The sequence below is a fragment of the Pagrus pagrus genome, assembly GCF_965226575.1.
Source record: "Pagrus pagrus genome assembly, chromosome: 1".
Taxonomy (NCBI): domain Eukaryota; kingdom Metazoa; phylum Chordata; class Actinopteri; order Spariformes; family Sparidae; genus Pagrus; species Pagrus pagrus.
In genome coordinates, this window is record NC_140185.1 from 30,963,922 (window position 1) to 30,989,395 (window position 25,474).

Below are 25,474 nucleotides of genomic sequence, written 5' to 3' on the forward strand. Positions count from 1 at the left end.
GTTAGAGGTTAGAGCAGACAGTATTTCAACCCTTACCTAATTCTGCTCTTGTTGAAGTCTACAAGAGAACAGTCGAAGGTCACTGTGAACATTTGGGACAAACACACGACATCATAGTCTAAGTGTGTGTGTGTGTGTGTGTGTGTGTGTGTGTGTGTGTGTGTGCTTGGAGCCAAAAGAGCAGTGAGGATTTGGAAGGCTTAAGTGCCTTTTGACCCAACTAGGTTTTATACACTGATCCTCAACCAAGACTAACACACACACACACGTGTTTAATTCGTGGTGATCTGAGTAATTTAGGCTTAATAGCACGTGCGCATGTGTGCGCATGTGTGTGTAGAGGGCGGTTTTCCATAATAACATTTTCTTCAAGCGTGATGTTCCAGTTTGACAGAACTGATGTAAAAGATCATTTTTGTTTGTGCAGTTCTCTGCTGCATAAGGTTGTGATGTAACATCACATACATCGACTGTATATTCATACTATTATTACATAACACAGCATTTATTAAGGCTGAGTCATTATACATTTATTTGGATGATTTCTATTATGTATAAATAAAACCTAAACCTCTGGGACCATATACTTTCAGGGTGGAGCGTTCATCTGCACGGCTGGTGTCAACACTGTCTCCACACGGCCAGTGGAGGGCGCTGCTTCTCTGAGCACTCAGTAAACAAAAGACCAGGTGCCACAGCTCTCCATGAGCTGCAGGCTTATTGGCTTTGATCTCAGTGGATGCTTCATACTACTTTGAGCTGTGCATGGATGTATTCAAACCCACTGATTGTACATACTGTAATGGAGATGTGTGCCTGTGTTTGTGCTCCTCACCTTGCTGGCCTTCAGCACATTGATCTGTTCTTCATTCACTGTGTCCTTGTTCTTCTCCAGGAAGCCGTCACACTGGTACTCCACCTGCTCGACAACACAGCACGGTTTGTGTCAGAATAACTATCAAGGCATTTAACTGGGGTTTTACGAAGTGAGTCATTCCAGATGAGAATTTACAGTTTAGATTTTTGTATTCGTTGTCACGTTCCTTCGGGATTTAACAAATAATCAGACCCACAGAAACCTGTGTGTTCACACTGTCCTAATGTTTAGAGTGCATTTATACAGAAAACGTTTCCATCTCTTGTTTTTCATTTAAACTGAGGTTGCCAGCTTTACAGCTTACGGCTCAGAGGCAAACAATAACGTCTTGAAGCAAGCTCCAGACTTCTGGTGCCACTTTCTTTAAATACATCAACATCAATCTTTGCTAAAACTTTGTCTGAAATGTTTCCAAGGATCCCATTTTAATATCAGCGGAGCCTCAGGGGAAAGCCTGCATTAGTCCTTGACCCGTTTATCTGTAACCTTATAGTGAGGATCTAAAAACAGACGTGAAAAAATAACACTGCGTCACACAGCACCTCATTACAGGATATGAAACCCATTACACTATAGTGCATTACACCAGCACACACACATGCTAAACGCTTCACTGCTCATCTGTTTTTTGTGTAAAAACCACAACAATAAAAAAAAAGTCAGCTGTCCTGCAGCCATCCTAAAAATACCTCACGCCAGCACTGCAGCAGCCACTGCAGCCGATCTGTCCCTAAGTGTTGTCTATTGAGCTAAAAAGGCACTTTGTAACACAAACTGCTACCCGCCACGTGGTTGGTGTTTTAGCTTAGTAGGAACAAAATATGAATGGAAAACCTCTGATCGGTCCTGTGGTAAACCCACCTTGTCAGCAAAATGTTGGATGATGAAGGCGCGGTTGGACATGCGCGGCTTCTCGAAGAGGGAGCAGGTCTTCAGGTGGGTGTTGTAAAGTTTCTGAGCCCATGAATCATCCGAGCCTTTAGGCATCTGACAAAGAGAGGTGGAACAATATCAGTAAGTAAATATATCTGCTTATAAAAACGCTGAAAGGCAACAAAACTAGCATCTGAAGTAAGTTAAAGGCAGAGTTTTTGTATTGGATTGAATTACATCTCACAAGTTTCTCTTCTTTTCTCTGGTTACACAGTATGAGGACAATTTCTTTCTAATTTTTCTGTGCTGAGAAGTCAAACCAACTGTCTACTTTGTGTTTGTGTTACGCTGCAATAACGTTAGCAATGTGGACCACCTTTAATGTCAACAGCCTGTAAAACCGCCTTGCAGAGATACAGAGATTAGGTAGCATTGTTAGTGATCTGGCTGAGCTGCAATAGTGTGTCAATGGTACAGATATCTGCACTGAAAACAGAATATTAACTCAGATAACTCTGATATACGCTCAAACCTTTGAATTGGATACAACTGAAAAAAGCTTTGTCTCTCATTCAGTTTCATTATGTACGCTGGAAGGACAGAGAGAAGAACAGAGAGTCTCTCGTGTCTGTGGTCATTGTTTTGTTTCCTTCCTGCAGGTGAACTCTGATGTGGACTGTAAGTGTAGGTGTTGGAGACTCGCTGTGTCTAGTGTGTGGTGGGAGGCGCTGACAGGTCCACTGTCAAAATAAAATGTAAAGCAGAATGTGGGCACTCAACCACAGCCCACAGTCCTCTGCTCAATATGCAGCACAGACTCATTCCTCCTGCTTCTTTACATTAACGAGAACGCTGACTTCAGTATGAGGAAATCATCTTATGAAACTGTATTCTTAGTTTGTAAGTCAATGCAGTCTGTTGTTAGAAGATAAGAAGAGCTTTGCCTTGAGATCTTTACTGATAATGTTTGAGGTACACATCATTGTATATTATATAATACGGTTGAATTGTCTTCTCTACAAGAGAGATGTGAAACTCACTGGTATCATTTCATCTAGAAAGCCTTTACTGCAAAATTACCATATTTAACAACTGGTCCAACAAAATCCAACCCATATAGAGGCTACTGAGAGAGCTGTGACAAAGGAGTATAATGTCCTCTCTGTATTTGTGTCTTTCAACCATGGTAACTTACCAGAGTAGCTACAGTACATATAATATAAATTATTTGAACTGTTATTGAATGGACTAGATAAAAATGATACCTTGCACTCCTCGTCCAGCAGGTCCAGGATGCCCATCTTGGCCTCTATGAGGTTGATGCAGGGCTGATTGTCGTAGAAGTCGATCAGAGTCCAGGGGATCTGCTCCTTCATGTACTCCTCCTGCTCCAGCTTGAACACATGCTGCACACACACGTAGGAGGGAATGAAGCTGAATACATGATAAAATACCATTTCACACATATGTCAGTATAATGTGCAATGCATTAGGTGAAACATATGCTGCTCACCATGTTGAACTGCTGCTGGAGTTTCTCATTAGCGTAGTTGATACAGAACTGCTCAAAGCTGTTGATCTCAAAGGTCTCAAACCTTGAGAGGAGGAACAGACGAGTCAAACAGCTGGATAACATCGACTACAAGGCTAACCTGTTCAGTTAAATCATCCAGTTTAAATTGGGACAAAAGATTTCTGTTGCCTTTGTTTTACATTTTTCCTAAAAGTATTTCTCGTGTGTGACTTATGGGACAATCAGTGCAACTTAGTTCATGACTGTATGTAACCATGGTGCTCACCTTAATGTCTATTAACAAATCCAGATAAATGAATGATGAATAGCTGAATGACCTTGAACATGAACTTACCCGTAGATGTCGAGGACCCCGATGAAAGAGTGCTGTTTAACGTTGGTGATCAGGGCTTTGTTGACGTGCTCTACAATCCAGTTGAAGAGCTTGGCGTAGATATGTTTGGACAGGGCGTCACGGGCGTTGGTGGCCTGCAAGCGGGGCAGGGTCTTGATATATGTCTCTGTAGCCGTCTTCAGCTTCCTGTGGCACAGCCACTGAGACATGTCCTGGTAGGTCACGCCTACCAACTCGCAAAACGCCATCAGGTGGCGATTGTTGGGCTACAGACAAAAAGAGGAGACATGAATCATTACCAGGAGAAACCCAACAAGATGTCATGTGACACCTTCTTCCCCTCACAAGATGGAGGCTGATGCAATAAGTAACCAAGTGGTCCAAATACACAGCAAAGCATTATAGCACCGCTTCACTTGATATTCCTCTTGGATCTTCTGCTGGCCCAACATAACATTTATGTTCATATTTACATTTTGATGTATCAATGTTGCAAATACTGTTGTCTGTGCACCTCTTAAAGATCCACATTGTTAACAGTGAATATGGGAAAATGGGCAAGTGAATGAGGGCATAATGTCGCTGTGTGCGAGCCAAGTACTTGTTTCTGAATAACCTAATTTATTTAAGGTCGTCACATTAATGCTATTTTAACCGCAGAGAACTTGGTATTGTGTCTTTTCAGCACAAGGCTTGTGAAAAGCACATCTCTTGACAACTTTTGACTATTTGAACATTTCAGACTGTTTATGAGTCTTGTTTATGACATGAAAGCAATACTTCTCATGTGAGTACAGCAGGGATGCAGCGATTAACAGATTTCATTATTAATGGCGCTCTGAAGTCTGGCAGTTTTGTAACTGTAGAGTGTTTGTTCTCACTCTCAAAAAAAGGGAAATTTTATTATTTTTCTAATAACATCACCTTTAGCTTATATTTAATTTAAAAGAGAAATATACATGTTTTTTTTACGACCTCTAACTATATTATTTCTGATTTCGTAAGACAGCGACTGTTAAGAACAAACGCCAACAAAGAAATTTTGTGGAGAAAATCCAACTAAACCTAATTCAAAATGCTCATGTGATTTTATAAATCCACAGTTTTATGAAATAAATTCATGCATTACAATCATGAAACAGGGATTTTTCCATTGGATCAAAATCTTTAATCACTGCATCCCTAAAGCAAAAAACAGTTTACCTTAATTCTGTGCATAGGTATGATTGATGAGTGGCATGTATTGACATATGCCTGCCTTATTTCCAATTATGCGGTGAAGGTGGGGGCTGGTGGTGTTTGTACTGATACATTCAGACATTTGGATTGCTGCCATTCCTCACAACAAGCATGAGTCATGATGTAGGAGGGCAACTGAAGTCAAATGAAGACTAATGTTTTTTCCTTCAAAACGAACAGAAATGTGTTTAAGAAACAGAAAAGAGTCCATGAATACATAACTCTAAACATGTCTAGGAAAAAGATATATAAAGTGGTGAATATCATGCTGTTTGTTTGCACGTCGCTCTGATAATCACTACTTCAGTATAAATATTATCCTCACAGGAATGACGCTGCTGTCTGAGTCTCTGTCCTTTATCTCCACGTTGCCCAGATGAAGAATAGCAGCCAAAACCTGGAACAGTCCCATCTGATAGGACTCATTAATACCTGCAGAGGACAAACACACAGACAGACAGCTGGTTATTAGTGAGTTGTGACCCCACTTTACCATGCTCATCCTTAAGCTTTACTCAAGAGGCTAGAAAAATATACCCACAAAGTGCTTTATCTGATTATTCAACACTTTCAGTTAATATGGTATATCCAGCAGCAGTTTAAGACACATTAGACTGTTGGATTGCAATGCGAACATCCAGAGAGATTTGATATTTATTTATACGTGTGGGTGTCCGTAAGTTACCGAGCAGAGTGAAGGCATTGCGAGTGGTGCAAAGCTCCTTGGTGTCGTCCACGCCGTCGATAACGGGGCTGCGGCCCTGCCTGGTGTACAAGAAGTCGTTTGCGCTGCCTGAGTGGAGAGACAGAGAGGGCGAATATATTAAGACAACATGCAGGATGTGCAGTTTTACATTGTGCAACTTAAGGGGTGCAACTGTGCTATTAGAGCACACACCGTTACCATGCAGAACTGCACTGGAAATTTAAGAAAAAGAAGAGCTAGGAGGAACTGTCGGTTGAAAGCGTCATCATCATCGCCAAAGGTGGGATCATTCCCAGTCAGTGCTTAAGGTAGCGTTGCAAGTAACCATAGCAACAATCCTGGTTTGTTATGGTAACGCTGAGCTGTCAATTAAACCAAGCATACGCTCCATGGTGGCAAGAAGAAGCTTAAAGTCAGATGTCAGAGGTTTTATTAAGTGGTCCTGGATTAAAGAAAATAAAGCACTGCAGGGTTTCCCAGAAGTTATTTTCCCGCAGTCCGTTATTTACATGTGGGTGGAAATGTTCTTTATCAGCAAATAGGAAATGAGGAATCAAATTCCCAAATCCTGACTCACTCGAAGTGATATGAAGTCTGAAAACAGTCTCAGATCAACCGACACGGCATCATGACGTCGCAGATTGGTTCAGGGTTCTCAGAAAATAAGAGAAATGAAGAGCACTTCTGTGTAAGAATGATATTAGCTCAACTTTCTCACAATTAGCTTCTTTATACACATTTTACACTGAATTAAGGCACTGACACGACTGTGACAACCGCTCCATTTACTGCGCCAGGAAGTCAGCAGGAGAGGAAAAGACAGCAGCTGTGTGTGTGTGTGTGCGGGTGTGTGTGTTTGAGAGCGAGAGTGCCAACTGAGTGGCTGTAAGTGACAGTGCCAGCAGTGTGTGTGTGTGTGTGTGTGTCCCATGACTAGGAGGAGCAGGTGCAGGTCCACAGCAGGAGCGCTCTGTATGAGAGCCTGTTCAGCCACTGAGTCAATGAGTTTAATTCGTCTGAACTGATATAAAATGTGATATCTGGCAGCGCTCTTCAGACATCTCAATGTACTTTATTTTGTTTGGGGAAGTGAAGGGTGTAAACAATCTTTATATACGGTTTCTATTGTGGTTCCCGCTCAGGGTCAGCTCCAGTTAAAAGTGTCCCTTATTTGGGTAAATCAATCGGGAAAACTGGCGATTAAACTTGAATTATTTTTGATTTGGCTCAGTCGATGAGTCACTGTGATGCTAGATCTGAAGTATTTCCAGTTTTCCTGCTGTGAAGGCCACTGCAGCTCACACAGTGCTCTCACAATCAGCTCCTCTGTGTTCACTGCTCACTTTTGCTTTAGCTAATGTATTCAACGTGTGCTCGAGGTCAGCCATCTCTGCGCTGCAGCTGACCTCACCACTCTGAAAAACATGAAAGTGATGAGTTGTTCCTTCTGAGCAGATTTAAAGCTGTGGTGTTTGTAATAGCTCATGGTGTGAATGTACAGTCAAAGCCAACAGTCAACTGTGCAGCTCTCTCTGTGTGTGGATCCATGTATGCAAACATGAGACTTACTCAGCTTCAGATTCTTGAGCTCTGGTAGATGCGATGATGCACAGAGCTGATAGAAGATATGATAATTCCTCTCCTCGTCCGCCTGGAAGAAAACATGAGGGTCACATGATGAGAGGGGAATGCTACGTGCACACATGTATAGCATCTCTTCAAACTCAGAAACGTAATATTTACAATATTAATGTGGAATAATACAAACATTAATTTCTTCCATAAGTGAATAAACAAGCTGTTCTCAGAGGGAAATAAGGTCCCCAGAACACTGTTTATGTTTGGCGGACCCTGCCACCTTCCTAGCTTCAAACAAAGTAAAACAGTATGAAATTGTGTCGTCCTTTAAAGTCAGTTTGTTTATTCAGTCATGAAAATAAGGAGAGTTTGTTTATTTAGTTTGTTTAGGCATAATAAAAAAATATCAGTCTCTCTTCTGATCAAAATTTCTTCCCTAAAACTACATAATGCACCTTTAATTTCTCTTAATGAGGTTAGGGTTTTCACCTGTGTCCAGGTTTGTCAGCAGGATTACACAAAATCTACTTAACAGATTTTTTTAACATTGCAAATAGGGCTTTTTTGGACATTTTCGTTAATAATGTACAGATTCTGATAAGAATATCTGCCATATTTAAGTGTCTAGTATCTATGAGTGAAGGGACTTTTGAGCCATGGCGGAGGTATGCGCTCTACTGTGTGCCATTCTAGTTGAACATAAATCAATGGAGGGAAAATCTGTCTGCATAAATGTACAATCATCTTCTTTACATTACATTATGGCTTGAGTGTTTAACATCTGGAAGCTCGACTGGAGCAGTTGGTGTGCCTTGCTCGAGGGCATGTCAACAGATATTCAGTCAGTCAGTCAGATGAGAATATTACCAACAGACACAACACATATGTGGCCCACCTGTCATGTATTCTCATGATGAGATACTACCTGATGGATCATACAGTACACGCACATAAATAATACAACCGCCAATAAAACTGTAAAAACTGCATACAGAAAGACGCCTGTTGGTGAGAGACATCTGGAGCTACCGATTCATTTCCAGTGCAAATAAATTACTTCATGTGAAAATGGTGTCGGCAGGAGGCTTCGAAGCAGGAAACAAATCTGTTACCTGTGTCCTACATTGGTGCTACTGCACTCAAACACATTCACACACACACACACCTATAAATGGGTGGTACTGGAGCCAGGCATGAGAAAAATGTGAAGAGGGAAGTGATCACGTTTTTTAACGCCAACATCCTCATTCCTCAACAGCACCTTCTTCAACAGCACTCAAGTACTAATGTGTGTGCAGAGTTAAAATACCTATATTTATCGTCTTTATCTAGACCCTGCCCTACTGGCTCCCCCAGTGAGAAAATACACCCGCTGAATATACAAGACAGTTATGTAAGAGGAAAAGTAGGTAAACCTCATCTAGATAGAACAAAGCATGCAAACCAGAAACATGTGCACTGATTTGGCTGTAACAAGAGAGAATAGGATAAGAAAGATAAGGTAAGGGTCATTACTTGGGGAAGAGAGTCTTTGATAAAAAAGAGGGGGGAAGAGGAAAGGAGTGGCAGGTGGTAACCCAGTGTGACGGATGGATTGTTTGGTTTGGGGTTTACTGTTTCCTCCTCATTGTCTTTGTTATTGCTGCATACTTCACCTGCTCTAAAGGACACCAGGGCCACACTGACAGTTAGTGTGGGATGAGTATTTTTTATGACTGCTACTGAACAAACTGCTTGTGTGTGTCTGGTTGACTGCACTTCTTCATACTTGTGAGGAGACCAAGCATGTGAGGAGCGATGAAATATTTAAAAAGTTACAGCAATTTAAAAAGTTTTGAGCAGAGTAAACATTATTGTTGAATAACCCCTCTCCACTACTCAGTCCAAATCAACGATGCCTTTTGGATGAGAAGAGTTAAGGTCTTCAATAATCTATGTTTTTTTAAAATAATTTCTGGTATTTTTGCTTTTGTTTGATAGCAATAGTAGAGACAGAGGCAATATTGCATTCATATAGGTATGCATCTTAACTATTGGGCTATCGTAAGCCTCACATCTCACTCATTATTCAGAGAACTGGGGTTACACAAGTTTCTTTTCTGCATCTCATCTGCTCATGTAGTTTTATTCTGCTCTTTAAAAGGCTGTTATCGGTTTCCAGATAAACATCCTTGATGACCTCAACATGTACAGTCTCAACTCTTTTGATTCCAGCCAACAATCCCCTGTATGTGTTGCATTATGGCTGTAGTACATGATATATAAATACATTAGTGCTGACTCATACAGCAAAAACACCTCCAATGTCAAGGAATAACAAATCACAGACGATACTTAACAAGTTAAATCCTCTTTTGCCTGTAAGGTCAGCTAAAGAGCTGTGTGTGTTCATGTACAACACGTTCATGACCAAGGACACTTCAGCAGGAGTGAAATATGATACCAAGAACCAGGTAATATGACTGAAGGACACAACAAGGCCATTGTGACTTAAGCTGTGCTTTCAAAAGACTCCACAAAAGTGGTAACTGCATTATCTATTCAAGAGTCCAGTTGAGAATAAAATGAAGAATTGTACTAACTTGCATGTAACTAAGATGGTTGGGTAACAGCCCATGATGAGTAATGGAGTGAGTGCAAGTCAATGAAATATAAGTAAGTCAGTAAGTACAACAAAACACCTTGTGTATGTTCATTCAAACCTCAGTGTGCGTTTGTGCGCTCACCTGAAACACCACTCGTGATTTCTCCAGCAGGTATGTTCTCATGTTGGCGCCGATGATCCGGTAGCGGTTGTCGAAGCCGATCTCGATGTATTTCCCAAAGCGACTGCTGTTATCATTTCTGGTGGTCTTTGCATTTCCAATGGCCTGGGTGACAGAAGAAAGACAAAATGCAAAGGAAGCAACATATTGTGGTGAGAGTGTTTGAATTTATATAGAGCAGATGGTGCAGCAGCACATTTTCATTTAAACACCATTTGGCTTCAAATCGACTGAGCACAAACGGTAGTTCCAGTTATTGCAGGATAATACGACAGCAGAATGAAAGGGAGTCTTTACTGTGGTTATTGTTTCTATGGTGAGGCAGAAAATACAACGAGGCAACAAAGTACCTATCATCACAGAGAAAATGTGTTTCGGCTCTTGAGCATTTTGGAAAATACACTTATTTGCTTTCTTGCCTGATACCACGGTCATGCCTGTGCAGTGAATATGATGCTAATGTCAGCACCTGGTTAGCTTAGCTGACCACATAGTCAGGCTACGAGGGAACAGTTAACCTGGCTCCCTCCAAAGGTAACAACATCTGGACTATTTCTTGGCCAGAAGGAATAAATAAAATCCTGTAGACTTGTTGCCAGGAATTCACTGCCCCCACCCAAAAGATAGTCTGGCACATAAAACTGCTGTGAGCGCATTCAGTTCTTGTACGGATTAAACAAACGAGATACACGGGGCTAATTAGTGAGCATTAAAGGCATTAGTTGGCAGACTTTGTTAGCTTTGGACAGAGCCAAGCTAGCCCTCTCCCTCTGTTTCTATTTCTATGCTAAGCTAAGCTAACCGGTTGCTGGTGTTAGCTTCCTACATACCATACAGACATGAGAGTTGTATCAATCGTCTCATTCAATTCTCAAAAGTCTCTACGCAGTACTACGCACCAGAACCTCTTCTACACACACCTAACAAATCATTAGCATGTATTAATGAACCTCTGTTCCTCCACAGACACGTTGTTGGATACACTGATGGACTTTTCATGCTGAGCTACTGTAAATCTAAATCTGCAGTCAGCAGCCTCAGTTCAATATAAATGATTAATCAATGACTCTACGAGGAATTGTCAGTAGACGGGTGGGGCCACACGCACTTGAGCAGAGTTAAATGTGAGCACAGAGGGTTCTTGCTGAGTTAAGGCCAAACACACAGTCTTTCACCGCAGACAAGGAGCCTTTCAGCAGAGCAGGTATTCCAATCTCTGCCTGCATCAGCCAAACACATATAAACACCATGCACAAACACTCTGCTGCTCTCACACACGCAGGTTTTGTAATATCGAACAGGCTGATGCAACCATCTACTCTGCGCCGAGGCTTAGGGGCTGAAGTGACATCACTGCGACGAACGAAAGAAAGCTCTCTATTCATTCTGCTAGTCTGTCTCTGATTGGCTCGAGGTGAAAGTGGTGGCTGGGAGAGTGATGCTAATAGAGCAGAGACAGGGTGGGGGATGGCAGGAGGTGGAGGACGAGTAGGGGAGGCGGGGGTAGTGGCATATGGGCACAGGAGAGCTCTCCAACTCCTCCTGTTCTTATGACTCTACAGGAAGAAATACAAAAACACACACACAGTTAAGGATAAGAGCTGTGTTATCACAGCAGAGAGCAGCTCGAGGGCCAGAAAGACACAGAGTGTGGTGGAGAAACTGAAGGGGAGGCAGTAAGTAAATGCCAGTGGAGAAGAGAGCGAGACAAGAGGAGAGGAGAAGGACAAACAGCATGACATTCAGCCTGTGTCTTTTACAAATCAACTAAGTGAATATATAGTGGTGTAATTGGGCCAAAGAAACAAGAGTCTATTCACAAACTGCCAGGAAAAAACTGCATTCACAAACTGCACTTAGAAGAAAAATTTACAGCTATGGAGCGGAGCTTCGTTACACGAGTCGCATTACAGGATTTCACAAATTCAGTGGGAAAAAATCTGTAAATCTAGACAGTGATTCTGCATCTAATGAGTTATTACAAACAACAGCACAAATTATAAATAAATGGTCACAAAAAGCTTTGAGCATCTTCATTGATATTTTAAGGGATGATATTTGAGTTTCAGCAGGAAACAGATAAAACTGACAGTAATCAAAGGTCTCTCTCAGCAGACAGCCTCCACTCCTCACCTCCATGATGGGGTTGGAAGCCAAGACTTTCTCCTCCACGTTGGCCTCGCTCGCAGAGCCGCTGACCGTAGCAAAGTATCTCATGGCGTATTTGGCTGATACCGTCTTTCCTGCTCCGGACTCCCCGCTCACAATGATCGACTGGTTCCTCTCATCCCTGACAAATTGAACAAAAACAAAAAAATATAAAAGAAACGCATTTATTACGTTAGTGTACTTATAAACCCCTAACGCAGAGAAATCAAGAGAAGCTAAATATTGGCTCTGACTGGCAGTAGGGCCGTGTTTTAGTCTGTGATGATAAATAATTGGGGTGATGTTTTATCTGTAACAATCCTCTAAGTGACACAAACAAAGCCAGGGTTAGCACACAGAAAGTGAGATCAACAAATATTTTGAATGCCTGCAAGCAGAGCAGGTGTTAACACACCCTATAAGCCCCTGTGTGCCTTTACATGCTTTAATATCCAGCAGGCCATCCTCTTCACTATCCCAAGAAATGAGATAAATTCCTGAGGCAACACTGCTTCCTCCTACTGTGCCCTCATCTTTTGTAACAAGTCCCAGATGCTGGTAGGAGAGTCGGCTCTGTTGAGATCATTTCTTCTTTTGCAATTGGCATTTTTTCCACCTATGGCTCCCAATTCATCCCGAGCCTATTGAGCTCTTCTTTCATTTTTTTCTCATACAGTTTTTGGGAGGTGTTCCTTGAGTCAGGAACGATTGCTTTGCTTGGATTTTCTGGCTGTTTCTTTTTGCTGCGAAGTAATATTCAATATAGATTATAAATATGATTCGTCGTTCAGCCCTACACTGCATGCAAGGCTCTCCCGTGTCGAGTGGTGCCACTGAACGTTGGCTGCCCTGTGTGAGAGAAGGAGGGGCAGCTGATTAAACCTGTGTATATGTGCTTGTTTCATTGTCCCCGAGGGGGGGCTGAAGAGATCTACTGGTTTGTTCCTGCAGAGAAAAGCAGCATGTGTGTTTGATTAAAAGAGCAAGAAGTAGAGGGAGGGAGAGACAGAGAGACCACCACGAACCTATTTCTGGCTCAGCTTTGACCTACAAACCCCGGAGAGAGAGAGGGAGGGCTGAGCAACAAGGAGACTAGAACCAAGGCTACTCAGGTAACGCATGCACATACGAACCTGGCCATCTGTTTGTAAGCCTCCTCTGCCACGGCGAAGATATGCGGGTCCATGTCTCCCATGTTTTGACCGCTGTAGGCGTTGATGATGTCTGAGCCATAGATCGGCAGCGTCTCGTACGGGTTGATGGCCACCAGAACGATTCCTACGGCACGAATGCAGAGGCCAAGTATGAGATCACAGACAGCATTTAGAGGCTTCGTTCTACTTCTGAGAGGGGAGGATTACTGTATATACTGTGTATGTATTGTTCATTATCTCTTCTTGTTTGTTGCAAACTGAGGGGGAAAGCAAGACCCTGATGCCAGTGGATGCTCCTTCAGTGTTTGTTGTTAGAAAGTAGGATTTCAAACCGAAGCACTGCAACATGCAGTCGGTTTTAATAAGATGGTTAAAGTTCGACATACCGCAGTAAGTGTAGATGAGCTTGGAGTCGACGAAGCGGACTTTGAGGTTGTGCAGCACGGCCGGCTCGTGGAGGTAGCTGAGCGCTGTGAGGTCATTCTCGCCCACCAAGATGTCGGGATTTCGCAGGTAAGGCAGGTTCTTTGTCTTGGGGTCCAGTGTGTGCTCAATGCTCTGGAGATGAGACAGGAGAGTTAGAACAGAGACACACTCTTGAGAGCAAAAGGCGATACAACACTTGTGAAGTGAAATATTTAAACAAAATATGTTGGATCAGTGAAAATCTGACTGCGACGTGTTTCTTCCAAGGATCATTTAATAAAATGTAAGAACTCATCATCGTCTTAACACACAGGGAGCAAGCAAACTCTCACTGATTAATTCTCAAGATAAACTTCAAGTGATGTTGCCGCACGAGGAGGAGATGAGATTTTGTTTTGGGTTTAATTTGGTGAAGTTATTATTAATAACTAACTTAATTTTCTTATATTTCAATAATCTCCTCGGCTAGTATGATGAATAGTTCAGTTATATTACCATTGCTATTACAAATGCACGAAACTTTGCAAAAACAGAACCAAGGTGAGCATTTTATGTTTCAAACAAGCGACACGGTGTTCAGCCTGTTCGCTGATTCATTTGCAAAAAACTGACACAATCTGACGTTTTTCCGTTTGCATCACTTCCATTTAAGAAGAACTGAAATTAAAATATGGTTGAGGTGTCCTGATTTATAGTCGCAAACCCTTCTCATCAGCCATCCTTACTCCACACCCCCACAGACTGTGTTTACACTCACCCAATGATGACACAGAAACATCCTCTTATTATTGCTAATGGCCGGAGGTGAAAAAAAGTTTCCCATCAGAGAATCCATCGAGACATTTCTTCTGGATGCATGTCTGTAAGATCTTTTATATGTTCGGCTGTAGCAGTGTTCCAGGTCTGGCTCGCTGGGGCTGACTGACAGTTGTGAACCCATCGTCCCAATCAATAACAGATGCCTCTTTCCCACTGACAGTATTTATACAGTATTTTATGTCCTCAGAAATGTCATGAGACAGATGACTGATCTGCCACGGCTGTGGAGCAAAACCAGCAGCCACTTGAATCTGTATTGTTTTGCACTAATCTTGTTTTCATTTTTATGTGGAGACTTCAGCCTGTCTGCTTCATGCACATTTTCATTCTCACATTTCTTTTTTCTTTTTTATATCCCTATTGAAGGGATCTCTTTGTCTTTCTGAGGCTTGCTTGATAAGCATGTTTGATTCTGACGTCTTTTAGCAAACGACACCAGCAATGAAATAGATAATCAGATTGCTTGACTGACTTATCAAGTGTGTTGTTTTGATATTCTTCAACAGATATGTAGTCTATATAAAACAGAGAGCACTCACAGAGAGAATAACTCATCATGCACAATCACCTAAACGTGTCATTGCAATATATTAAAAGAAAATATTGAGAATTATACTCTGCACACAGATCTGGATGAGCATCAGAATCCACGATGATAAGACAGGGTGCAGTATTTCATAAAAAACTATGCATATATACATTATTATGCAATGTAAGGACATGTATTGTGTTTGGTTTTAGGGTGATTTCTTCCTGCCCTCTTTGAAAGCTTGATCTATGTTGAAAACCTTTTCTTGTGGGCCTGTAAAGCCCACAGAGACGTGGTATGTGATATTCAGGTGCACAAATAACCTTGACTACTTAAAAAAAGTGCTTGATCTCAACCTGGCCTGGACTGACACCAAAAATCTGTCACTTTTTCAAACTTTCCAAGCACATTCATTGAAAATTCCCCATCTACGTTAATGCTGCAACCCTGTTTTATGAACTTTTTCTTTAAACAGCCTGAACCAGAAGCATACAGTAACCATCTTGATGGTGCTGGCTACATTTACATATGATCACATAAATAATAAATCATAAGGAGCAATATGGCAAATAGTTTTGCCCGCAGCCTGTATTCATTAACCAGAGTGCTCGTTGTGGCTTTGAGCTTGTGGCTGTTTGGATTCTAGGCTGAGAGATTCAATTTAATGCTATACATTTAAAATGCTCCTTGGGGCATATTTGCAAGCTGGTCTCGTTTGTGGGGAGTGTTAATGGTAAAACCAATAGCTGCTAATGAGACCCAGCACTCTGAAGTGTCTTTGAGGCAGAGAGGGAAACAAATAGAGCTGACATGAGACAAAGCATGTTAGAGGGAGACGCTGCTTCCTCCCAACACTCCTCTTCTATTCATCCTCACCTTTCCATCCTCCAGCATGAGCTGCAGGGAGGTGTCGCCATTTTTGTAGTCCTTGGTGAGCTCAGCAGACTTCCACACTTCCTCTGCATCGGGGATCCACACCCGAGCACACTGAGAGACAGGGGAACAAAAGACAATGAAAAATTAGATAAGTACTTGTTACTGTACAACAGAAACACAAATTATACAAAGAGCCAGGGTTGGATTTCACATTACCACCCGAAACCTACATTTTTAAAGACTTTGGGTTCAGTATTACACTGACAGCATTAGGTCAATATAAAAAAAACCCAAATATATTCTTTCAAAAATACAAGCCCTGCCCTGCGACTAACCATTTTCATTGGTCGCACCGGCGCACGTGATATTCAGCAAGTCACATTGAGGAAATGTATAAAATATTTTTTAACATACAAAAACAAAAAAACAAATCTACTAATACTACCACAGGTACTACACATATAACTAGTATCCCAGTAAGACAGGGGAAAACACAAGTTTACTTTAAATATCAGCACCACAATATGTTTATCTTGACATAAATTAAGAAAAGTTAGTCTGGAGCTCTGCAATGAACCTTTAACTCTTAAAAATATTCAGATGTTGGAAGGTGAAGACAATCTTAAAACATATTAATGAAACAAAACCACACAACCAAAACTATAAAATGTGAGAAAACGCTGAGGCTAGTAGGGAAAAGTTATTCTGGCTTCATGTTGGCTAAAATGTTGGTGATGTTCTTATGTAAACACAACAGGCCATACAGAGGTCAGCAACTCGATCGATGTCAGTCACATCCACAATAAGTCGAGTTATGTATGATAAGTCGGTGATGTGATTATCGAATTATTATCATTTGGAGATACCACTTATCTGACCCAACTTTGCTGCACAACAGTTTAACTCAAATCCTTTGATAATAAAGTTTAAATCCTTTCTGCTAATAATTAAAACTGGATGACTTCAGAGAAAACACTGGGCTCTTATGTTTATACAGTCATGAGCAAATGGTTCGTAACGGTCTGCAAATGTTGTGGGAACAGACTGTCAAACAAATAGAAGATGATAACGACTCAAGAAATCTGTTGTGGTCAAAAACTTCATTTTAACACACACACACACACACACACACACACACACACAGTTCACCATAAAACTGTTTCGTACAAACTTGTGACTGGAGGCAATCAGCTGATCACAGACATGTGGGTAAAACAGTGATGAACACTGGCAGTCACATGGCTGAGGAATCCAGCTCACAAACGTAGACGCATGAACACACACACGGAAACCGTACTTCTAATGGTTTGCCGGACGACAGGGCAGCGAGCGAAAGACCGAGAGAACCACACTGTGGCCTTAAAAACGCAGACAGACGAGGCTTGCGGTGCGTGAATGTGTGTGTGTGGCCTGCTGGATTAAAGACATCAATCAGAGGTCAAACAACACTGAAGCTGTTCTTCTTACAGTAAATTTGGCATTACATAAGGAGAAAGATGAGAGTAAATTAAGTTTATTAATTAGGGGTTTGCGTGGTTCAACAGAACTGATTCTGGTGGCGGTTTGTGTGTGTTGTTGTTTGTGCTGGATTCGTCATCTCAACTAAATTAATCAATGGCATAAGTGTGAAAATATCAAAAAGGATTACTCTCAAAAGAGACCAGATAAAATAAACTTCCCATCTTTTGCCTTTGTTAAAACATAATCCAGGACACACGAGTACTCAAAGCAAGCCCACGTTCACACAATCCCGACACTAAATGATGATTTTAAATCTGCTGAGACTACAATTGAAAGGATTAATCAATTAGTTGTCAAAATTATCTAACTCCACCTTCTTAAATGTGAATATTTTCTGGTGTCTTTCCTCCTCTATGACAGTAAACGAAATATCTTTGGGTTGTGGACAAAACAAGATGTTTGTGTACATTATCTTGGGCTCTGGGAGACACTGATCGACATTTTATAGACTTAATCAAGAAAATAGTCTACGGATTAATCAACGATGAAAGTTATCATTAGTTGCAGCCCTGGCTGATATTCATCGGAAGTCTTGATTAGGACTCCGGCCGCTGAAGCACATGACGATGAGCGCTGAGAATCTTTATGACAGAGGGTTTCACGGCTACTTTTGGCTTCGTTACATAAACTGCTGAGGACGATTTCACAGAGTCGAGAGAGAAAGACCTCATTGTAGAAGGACGCAGTGGGAGAGAAACTGGTTAATTTGGTCTGCTGCATCACCGCCGATCATCTGAATCATGACATCATGGTCACACACACCCTCGCCCTCCCTCCCTCTCTCCGTCTGTCCGTCTCTCGCTCGTTATGTTAAGAGGGAGAAACCGAAGAGAAAGTGTTTAGTCCTTTTACTTAGTCCAACAACATACATCATATCTATTTTTCCTCTGTTAATACGGAGCCTGTATGTGTGCCTGGATGTGCTTCAAACTCCATCTCCACCAAGCCTCCAGGTCGTCCCAGTTTTTTTTGTTCACTTTGTCTTATCCTCCTCTCTCTCCACCCCTGCAGGAGCACCAGACAGCGTGATCAGTGCGGTTAGAAAGTGTGACGTGTGGTTCAGGTTTGCCACTGAGTGACGTTTACAAAAGAAGTGAGGCAAACGGCGAAAGTCAGAGGACAAAGTTAACGGAAACAACACAACCATAAAAGCAAAATGTAACTATAGGATGGGAACTATACAGGGAATAAGTAAATGATAAAAAGCATACAATGCCGGTGAGGTGTGCGTGGAAAGTTGGTGGTACTTACACTGATGTGAATATGTCTGTGATAAGCAATAACAGCTGATAAATTGGTCGCTAATGGCTAATCTGTCTGGCTCTACTGTGTACATGTGGTTTTCAGGAAGCGAGATAACGAGAGGCATGTTGCTCCTGAGCTATATGTGGGAGGTCAAAGAGAGAAAAAAGAAAAGCATAAAGTGAGATAGACTGAGTGTTTCTATCTGTGTGTACAGCCAGCAGGGTCAGACAACACATCACACCCTCACATCTGTCTGACACTCACAACTAAAACATCCACGGTCAAACAGCCAGGTCTGACTTTCAATCAGAGATGCCTTTTCCTCCAAATTACGATTGATTAAGTGAATTTAACAACTTAATAAACATTTTTTATATTCAAGACAATTTCTGTGCAATAAACTGTAACAGTAATACAACTGTCTCAGTAACAATTACATATTATTGGCACAATCAGCCCACTGAATAGTTTATGCACAATGTTCAGAAATGCTGTTGGAACAACACCTGCCTGCCAAAGCTGACAGATTTATCAGCGCTGCTGCCACATTCGGCTGCAAGGAGCCAATTATAGTTGTTATGGCCATAAAATCAAATGAATGGATCACCCAATGCGTGGCTTTGTTTTCTTGAAACAAAGACTGAAAGCATAAATTCAGGCAAAATTAATTAAAATTGAAAATGAACAACTTGCACATTTTTATCGAGTTCAGGAAACCCATTTTGTTGCAGGTGGATTAGTCACTGCAAACCCCTGCAGTGTAGCCAAATACTGTTGAAGTCAGCAGATCTTTTTTTCAAAGTGTAGCAGACTTCCACAACCTTTCTAAAGCTATGAAATATGTCAGGCTAAACTTGAGGAAATATTAAAATATAAAAAGGATCCACAACACGTCAGACAGAATCATGCGGCCATGAAGCTGTGGAGTCTTGAATATTTGACTCAGTGTAAACACCAGACAGCTTCAATGAAGCGCTGGGACAAGCTGATAAGAAATATAATTGATACTGTCGTTTGGGGAAAGAAATTATTTAACAAGCTTAAAGCTTGCGGGCAAACAAAATGGAATCACTTTTTCTAAGGGGGGGATACATTTACAATTACAGGCAAACGGCGTCTTTGCCCGCCTCTCTTTATCACACTTCCAATTACACCATTTCCTCAGTCATTTCACCTTTTGGTCCCTACAGGAGACCGTCCCATCAGCCAGCCTCCTAGCAACCGAGAGAGGGAGAGAGAGAGAGGGAGAGAGAGGGGGAGAGAGAGGGATAGGAGGACGACGACAGAGGCTAAAAATAGCAACAGCGAGTTTTGAGCAGCATCACACCTCACACAGACATCACTGCGCTACTGAGCACACTTCCTGATCCTCATAATCAACACACACACACACACACACACACACACACACACACACACACACACACACACACACACACACACACACACACACACACACACACACACACACACACACACACACACACACACACACACACACACACCATCACACACATCTGTTAAGTGCGTCAGTAGGTGTCAAGCATGATTATCCTGAATTGGTTGGCACGTTTTCCTCTCTTTTCTTTCTCTTTACTCTTGGACCAAAACAGAATCATACAGAGGTGTGTGTGTGTGTGTGTGTGTGTGTGTGTGTGTGTGTGTGTGTGTGTGTGTGTGTGCGTGCGTGCGTGCGTGCGTGTGTGTGTTTGTGTGTGTGTGTGTGTGTGTGTGTGTCTGTCTGTCTGTCTGTCTCTCTGTCTAGGGACAAACACAGACAGACAGACAGACAGCAATACAACACGGCTGCAGAGGCTATGAATCATATTTATAGACCAACAAATTCCCCTGGGTTCAGAAAACAGAGGAGAGATGAAGGATGAGAGCCAACCAGACACACACACACAGACGGACATTTACATGCTTCAAGGACATAATCCTCCACAATGAAACACAAGCTGGAGCGTCTGAAAGCTGGGGAGCAAAATGTGATGAGTCAGAGTGCAGCCTCTCTGTCTGCCTCACAGAGCGATGGATGGACGGACGGATGGATGGATGGTGGTCAGCCTGGTGTGTTATGGGAGGCAGAGGAAGAGAAGACGGGTGACAGAAAGGGAGCAAAGACGTCAGAGCATCTCTGACATCAGAAATCACATGACTAAAGTCTGTCTGCATTGGGCTCGCTCCACATATGCCGCATGCCTGAGTGAGAGACTGCATTGTGTTTGTAGGTCTCTTGCTTTCTATGCAATAAATGTGTGTTGCTTTTAAATGTGCAAAATAAATGTGTGTGTTCAGACTGATAAAGATAGCAATAAAACTAAACATACCAGCTGTTATGGTAAATATTATTGTTATTATGTTATAGATATAATTACAACATGGACAACATGCACATGAACAATGCAACACCTTCTTCTACCCGCATCTGCATCCAGTCTGCAAGAGATCCTCTCAAATGAATGGTGACATATTCAATGTATTCAGCGTGATCTCGCCCTGAGCACATGTTTAATTGCTTTTCCTTTACTCCAGGAAAAGGCAGTGGAGACTCAGTCAAGTGACTTCTGATTTCGTTATTACAGCAGATTAAAGGGCTATTGCAGCAATTTAGTACTAGATTTGAATATGGTTGAGGGATTCTCAAGAGACACATAACAAAAAGATTGAAAGCAGCAGTGGCCAAGACATCCTGACATTTATACATTTGTTTGGGTCGAGCTCCAAAAACACTGGATCCTACATTTCCCACAATTCTGCATTGTCCATAACCCTAGTGTGCAACGGGCAGTGTTGGGGGTAATTACAAAGTGATGCATGCGAGTACTTAGAAGACATTTTATGGTAATATGTGACGCGTTTTGATATATTTAATCCGTCTCTGTAAGGATTTTGATCTATTTTCCTTTTGTTCCTACAAAAAAGGAAAAAAGCAAATCCCTAATGCAGTCAAACTGTTTCTGTTTCTCTCCTACTTCTTAAATGGTCAGAAAAGCTCCAGCAACACAACCTCATTATTAGATGGCTTTTCATATAGGGAGCTGGTATGTTTCGGTTAAGTTTGCTGCCAAAAGTCTGCACAGCTGCCGGGTACCCTCGGTCTCTGTTTACTTTAATGTACCTCAAATAATTCAACCTTTCGTAATCAAATATAAAAGATTATTCAAGAGCTGCGATGGGGATTATATACTGCCATTCCAGTTCTTATAAACTTGCAGCGTTACAGATTATGCATCATATAATATCAGTGTTGGTGGAGTCAAAACATACATTTAAAGGCAGATGTGCATCCTCTGGACAATATAAGCAGCAACATGTGTAATGAACACAAAGGGGTTCTCATTTCTGCTAACTCAAAAGTACTCTAACAAGTTACTTTTCTTAGTAGGCAATGCTGTAACATAAGTTACACAAAGTTACTTTCAAAATGACGCTGGTAACAGGGTGTTTGTAATAAATCTGTAGTACCCTTACTACCCAAGCTGAGATAACCCTTATGATGTCACAGTTGTGTGTTCAGGTTTGTTGTTCTCCAACTTGATGAGACAGAGAGCTTTATACAATCCTTTAATAGCAAACTGAGCCCCTTAATTGTGAGCAGATAATAGGGCTGAACCTTTGTGATTAAAGGTCCCATTTCTAAGTAAGTTGATTGTTGAATCTCATTCCCAACTCCTCTCCTCCTTCAAAACTAGTTAGTGTGATGAGAATCATTATTCATAGTAATGGCCTCTCATCAACATCAGAAGGCAGCACACTGTCACAAGTTTTTAATGACACAATTTCTTTTATATCAAATAATGAACTAGTTCACACTTTCCCTCACAGTGGCTCAGTTCACAGCAGGGAGAGGCTGCTCCTGAAGGTACAAGACAGGGCTGGTGCTAATCCTGGTTTAACTGAGACAAAGGATCAGGACCTGATTAAGCTAACTCAGGGCTCAACACCGGCTAATCTCATTGCAGTCAACTACACCGAGATTTCATTAGATTCGCATATAGCTACAGGTTGCTGCTACTGCAGCTACTAGTAACACGAAGGCTAAAGCCTGTACTTAATTCTTCTCCTGAACCTCAGACAGAAATAATGTAAGCATCCAAAAGGAGGCACTAAGGCAGGAGAAGAACAATGAGTATGGATGTGTTTACATTAACAAAAGACGAGAGATTAAACTGATTTCATCCAAAACTGTGTGCCACAACATGGAGCTCACAGATATTTGTAATCTCTTACAGTCGTGTTGTTACTAATGTCACATTCATTTCAGTTGTAAACCTAAACCCTCATTTTGCTCTCAGTCCTGCTGCAGCACATCTGCAAGGACAGTAGAGAACAACTGAGATTTGGAGGACATATAGATCAGGGCAGTGGGAGAGTGTGTGTGTGCACAGCATATGTGCACATACAGTATGTATATATGTGTGTGTTGGGGGTGTAAGGCTGTAAGCCATGGGGCCGGGCATTCATCCAGAGTGTTTACAAAGTCAACAGCAGATTAGAGTCACTTCACCTTGCTAATACTGAGCTCTGAGCTTTTGCTCTTGGACTGGAGACACCCTGGCCTGCTGTGACTTCTCTGAACCCTCTCAGGGTTTTCCCCGACTTACACCGACAGATCCTAACTGATGGCTTATCAGGCCACTGTTAAGCCATCAGTCGAAAATCAGTCGGAAATCATTTCCAATATGAACTTTTTACTTTCTTGTCTTCATTGTTTAACAACCACTGCTGCCAATTAAAATCTATCTGATGTGACTTAGGTTATTAACATTTAGAAAAACGCAAGTACACAACTCAACCAAAAATATAACAAATTTCTAGTCTTAATGTTGAAATGTTACATATTATATCTTTAAGTCTCACTTGACTAACTTTATTAAACAACAGACCATCTATACCACCTATGAAAACTTTACACTTAGGCAGCACCGTTGACTGAAGACTAAAAGATTGTCCCACCTCGCTACATCACTGCGACTTCAGGTGAATGAGGACCAGTCGAATATTGCTCAGTTAAAAAATTAATACAAACATTAAATCAGGTCAAAAAGATGGTCGACACATTATCCATGTCGCTGAACTCTACTCAAATAAAATGACACTCCTCTGCTCTGTTGTAAAGAAGCAGCTGGTCCAGTGAGTGAAATAATCTTAAATAATTCTTGAGTGAATTGAGGGGAATCTGGAAAAAACTTTTTTAACGATACAGTCCGGCAGAGACAAATATCTCGACGTCTGCAGTGGTGTGCGGGCCGTGTTTTGCTCACATATTCTCAGTAAAGCCGTCAATGGAGTTCCAGACTGCAGAGGCCTCGTCACATGATGCCACTCATGTGAGAATCTGCTGTTTTTCTGCTCAGCTGGGCAGACGCAGCATGACGCCAAGATACAGAGACCTCAGTGCTGGTGGAGAGTCTGGTTGGAGAGAAACTCTGCTTGTCTCGCTACATCCAATGGTGTTCCCTAACTGGACTCTTGGCACGACTAGCGTGCCAATGATCAGAGATCAGTGTTGCCCACTAAGCTGTGACGCTGCCCTGAACCTAATCACATTAGTCTAGTCCGTGCTGACTCTTAGAGTAGTGTAGTTCACTTCTGTATGCTATGCCAGGGTAGGAGAAACAGTGCACAGCTGAGCTTTTGCCTTATGTTTACACCAGAAAATGGGCCTGAACAATTTAAAAAACTGGGAAAAGATGCTAAGCTAACCGCCTCTTCAGATATTTTCTTGGTTTTTCGAACATGACCCTTCCCTTGCTGCAAAATACAACATGCTACAGTTAACAGGGAACCTGTGGAGAATATTTTACATGGCCTGTAGATCTATAGGACCATTTAAAAAGGAGAACATACTGCTTCCCATCTCGGCAACTAGGTTGTGTCCTAGCTGCCAAGCCAGTCACGCAGTCCAATATCTACAAAGGTCGGGACAAACTACTTTCGGTGATTAAATTTTGACAATCTGTACCATGGATTTTGCTTTTATTCAGATACAAAAACTCAGTTCAGGCTAAAATCTGATTTTATGCCGCCCTGGAGTTATTACTGCCCTGTTGCTTTCAATAACATACAATTTTACCACAGAAGAAGGGTGTGCCAGTACTGGGGCTCCATGTTGCACATTGGAGATGCAACTCAACAAAAACCAGAAGAAACACATCACTTATCAAAGAACCACATACAGCTACAAAGAGAAAGTAGCTTCAACAGATCAGACTGTTTCATTTGAACCATCTTCTTTAACCAGGTCTCAAGATAGATTTGTAATGGATGAATGCTTAAAAAAAGCATTAAAAGAAGTTATAGTTAGAGGTAATAAACTTACTTGGACAAACATGTACTCCAACTCCCGATTCATCTTGTATCTTTATCAAGTCTCTAGCTCATGCTGCGAGTCTGCCGGTTTTCTGGATGCCTCCAGCCACACAAGACCAGACCCTAGCTGATTGAGCACTGAGCTCCAGCACTCACTGGTGAATGAAACCTTCCCATTGTGTCCACAGACACAAACAGCGTTCAACAAACGTTCCCCAAAGTCCCTCTCCCTGCAGCAGATGACTGGCCATCCCTGCTGTCTGTCAACGACTCGGGCTTCCTTTTTCAATCACATGAGTTTTGATGCAGACGGGGAGAAAAACAAGACTTTCCCACAAACCACTGACACGGCTCCAAAAAACAACTGTCTGACAGGCCCATAATGAAGCTGGAAACCTGAACTTTGGATTGACCTGGATTGAAAGTGTCCTCTTGTTTAAGAGTGGCACAGTTCATTTGTATCAAAACACGAGTAAGAATTTGAATTCCCAAACGTATTACAAGTCTGTGTTGTGTAACAATGACACATTTCATT

At 41.8% G+C, this 25,474-nt stretch overlaps 1 protein-coding gene across 1 annotated transcript in view; it reads right to left on the bottom strand.

Moving 5' to 3' along the window:
• The window catches only part of myo5aa (myosin VAa), a 51,933-nt gene that overhangs the window by 20,869 nt on the left and 5,590 nt on the right, over window positions 1–25,474 (bottom strand). The window contains exons 2-14 of the mRNA XM_084348314.1: window positions 15,859–15,969; window positions 13,595–13,766; window positions 13,188–13,332; window positions 12,040–12,196; window positions 9,868–10,011; window positions 7,133–7,214; window positions 5,543–5,650; window positions 5,183–5,289; window positions 3,619–3,884; window positions 3,264–3,345; window positions 3,016–3,156; window positions 1,739–1,864; window positions 836–919 (exon numbers count right to left, since the gene is read on the bottom strand). Of these exons, the coding sequence (XP_084204440.1) occupies window positions 836–919; window positions 1,739–1,864; window positions 3,016–3,156; window positions 3,264–3,345; window positions 3,619–3,884; window positions 5,183–5,289; window positions 5,543–5,650; window positions 7,133–7,214; window positions 9,868–10,011; window positions 12,040–12,196; window positions 13,188–13,332; window positions 13,595–13,766; window positions 15,859–15,969 (1,725 nt within the window). The remainder of the gene's footprint in view (window positions 1–835; window positions 920–1,738; window positions 1,865–3,015; window positions 3,157–3,263; window positions 3,346–3,618; window positions 3,885–5,182; window positions 5,290–5,542; window positions 5,651–7,132; window positions 7,215–9,867; window positions 10,012–12,039; window positions 12,197–13,187; window positions 13,333–13,594; window positions 13,767–15,858; window positions 15,970–25,474) is intronic.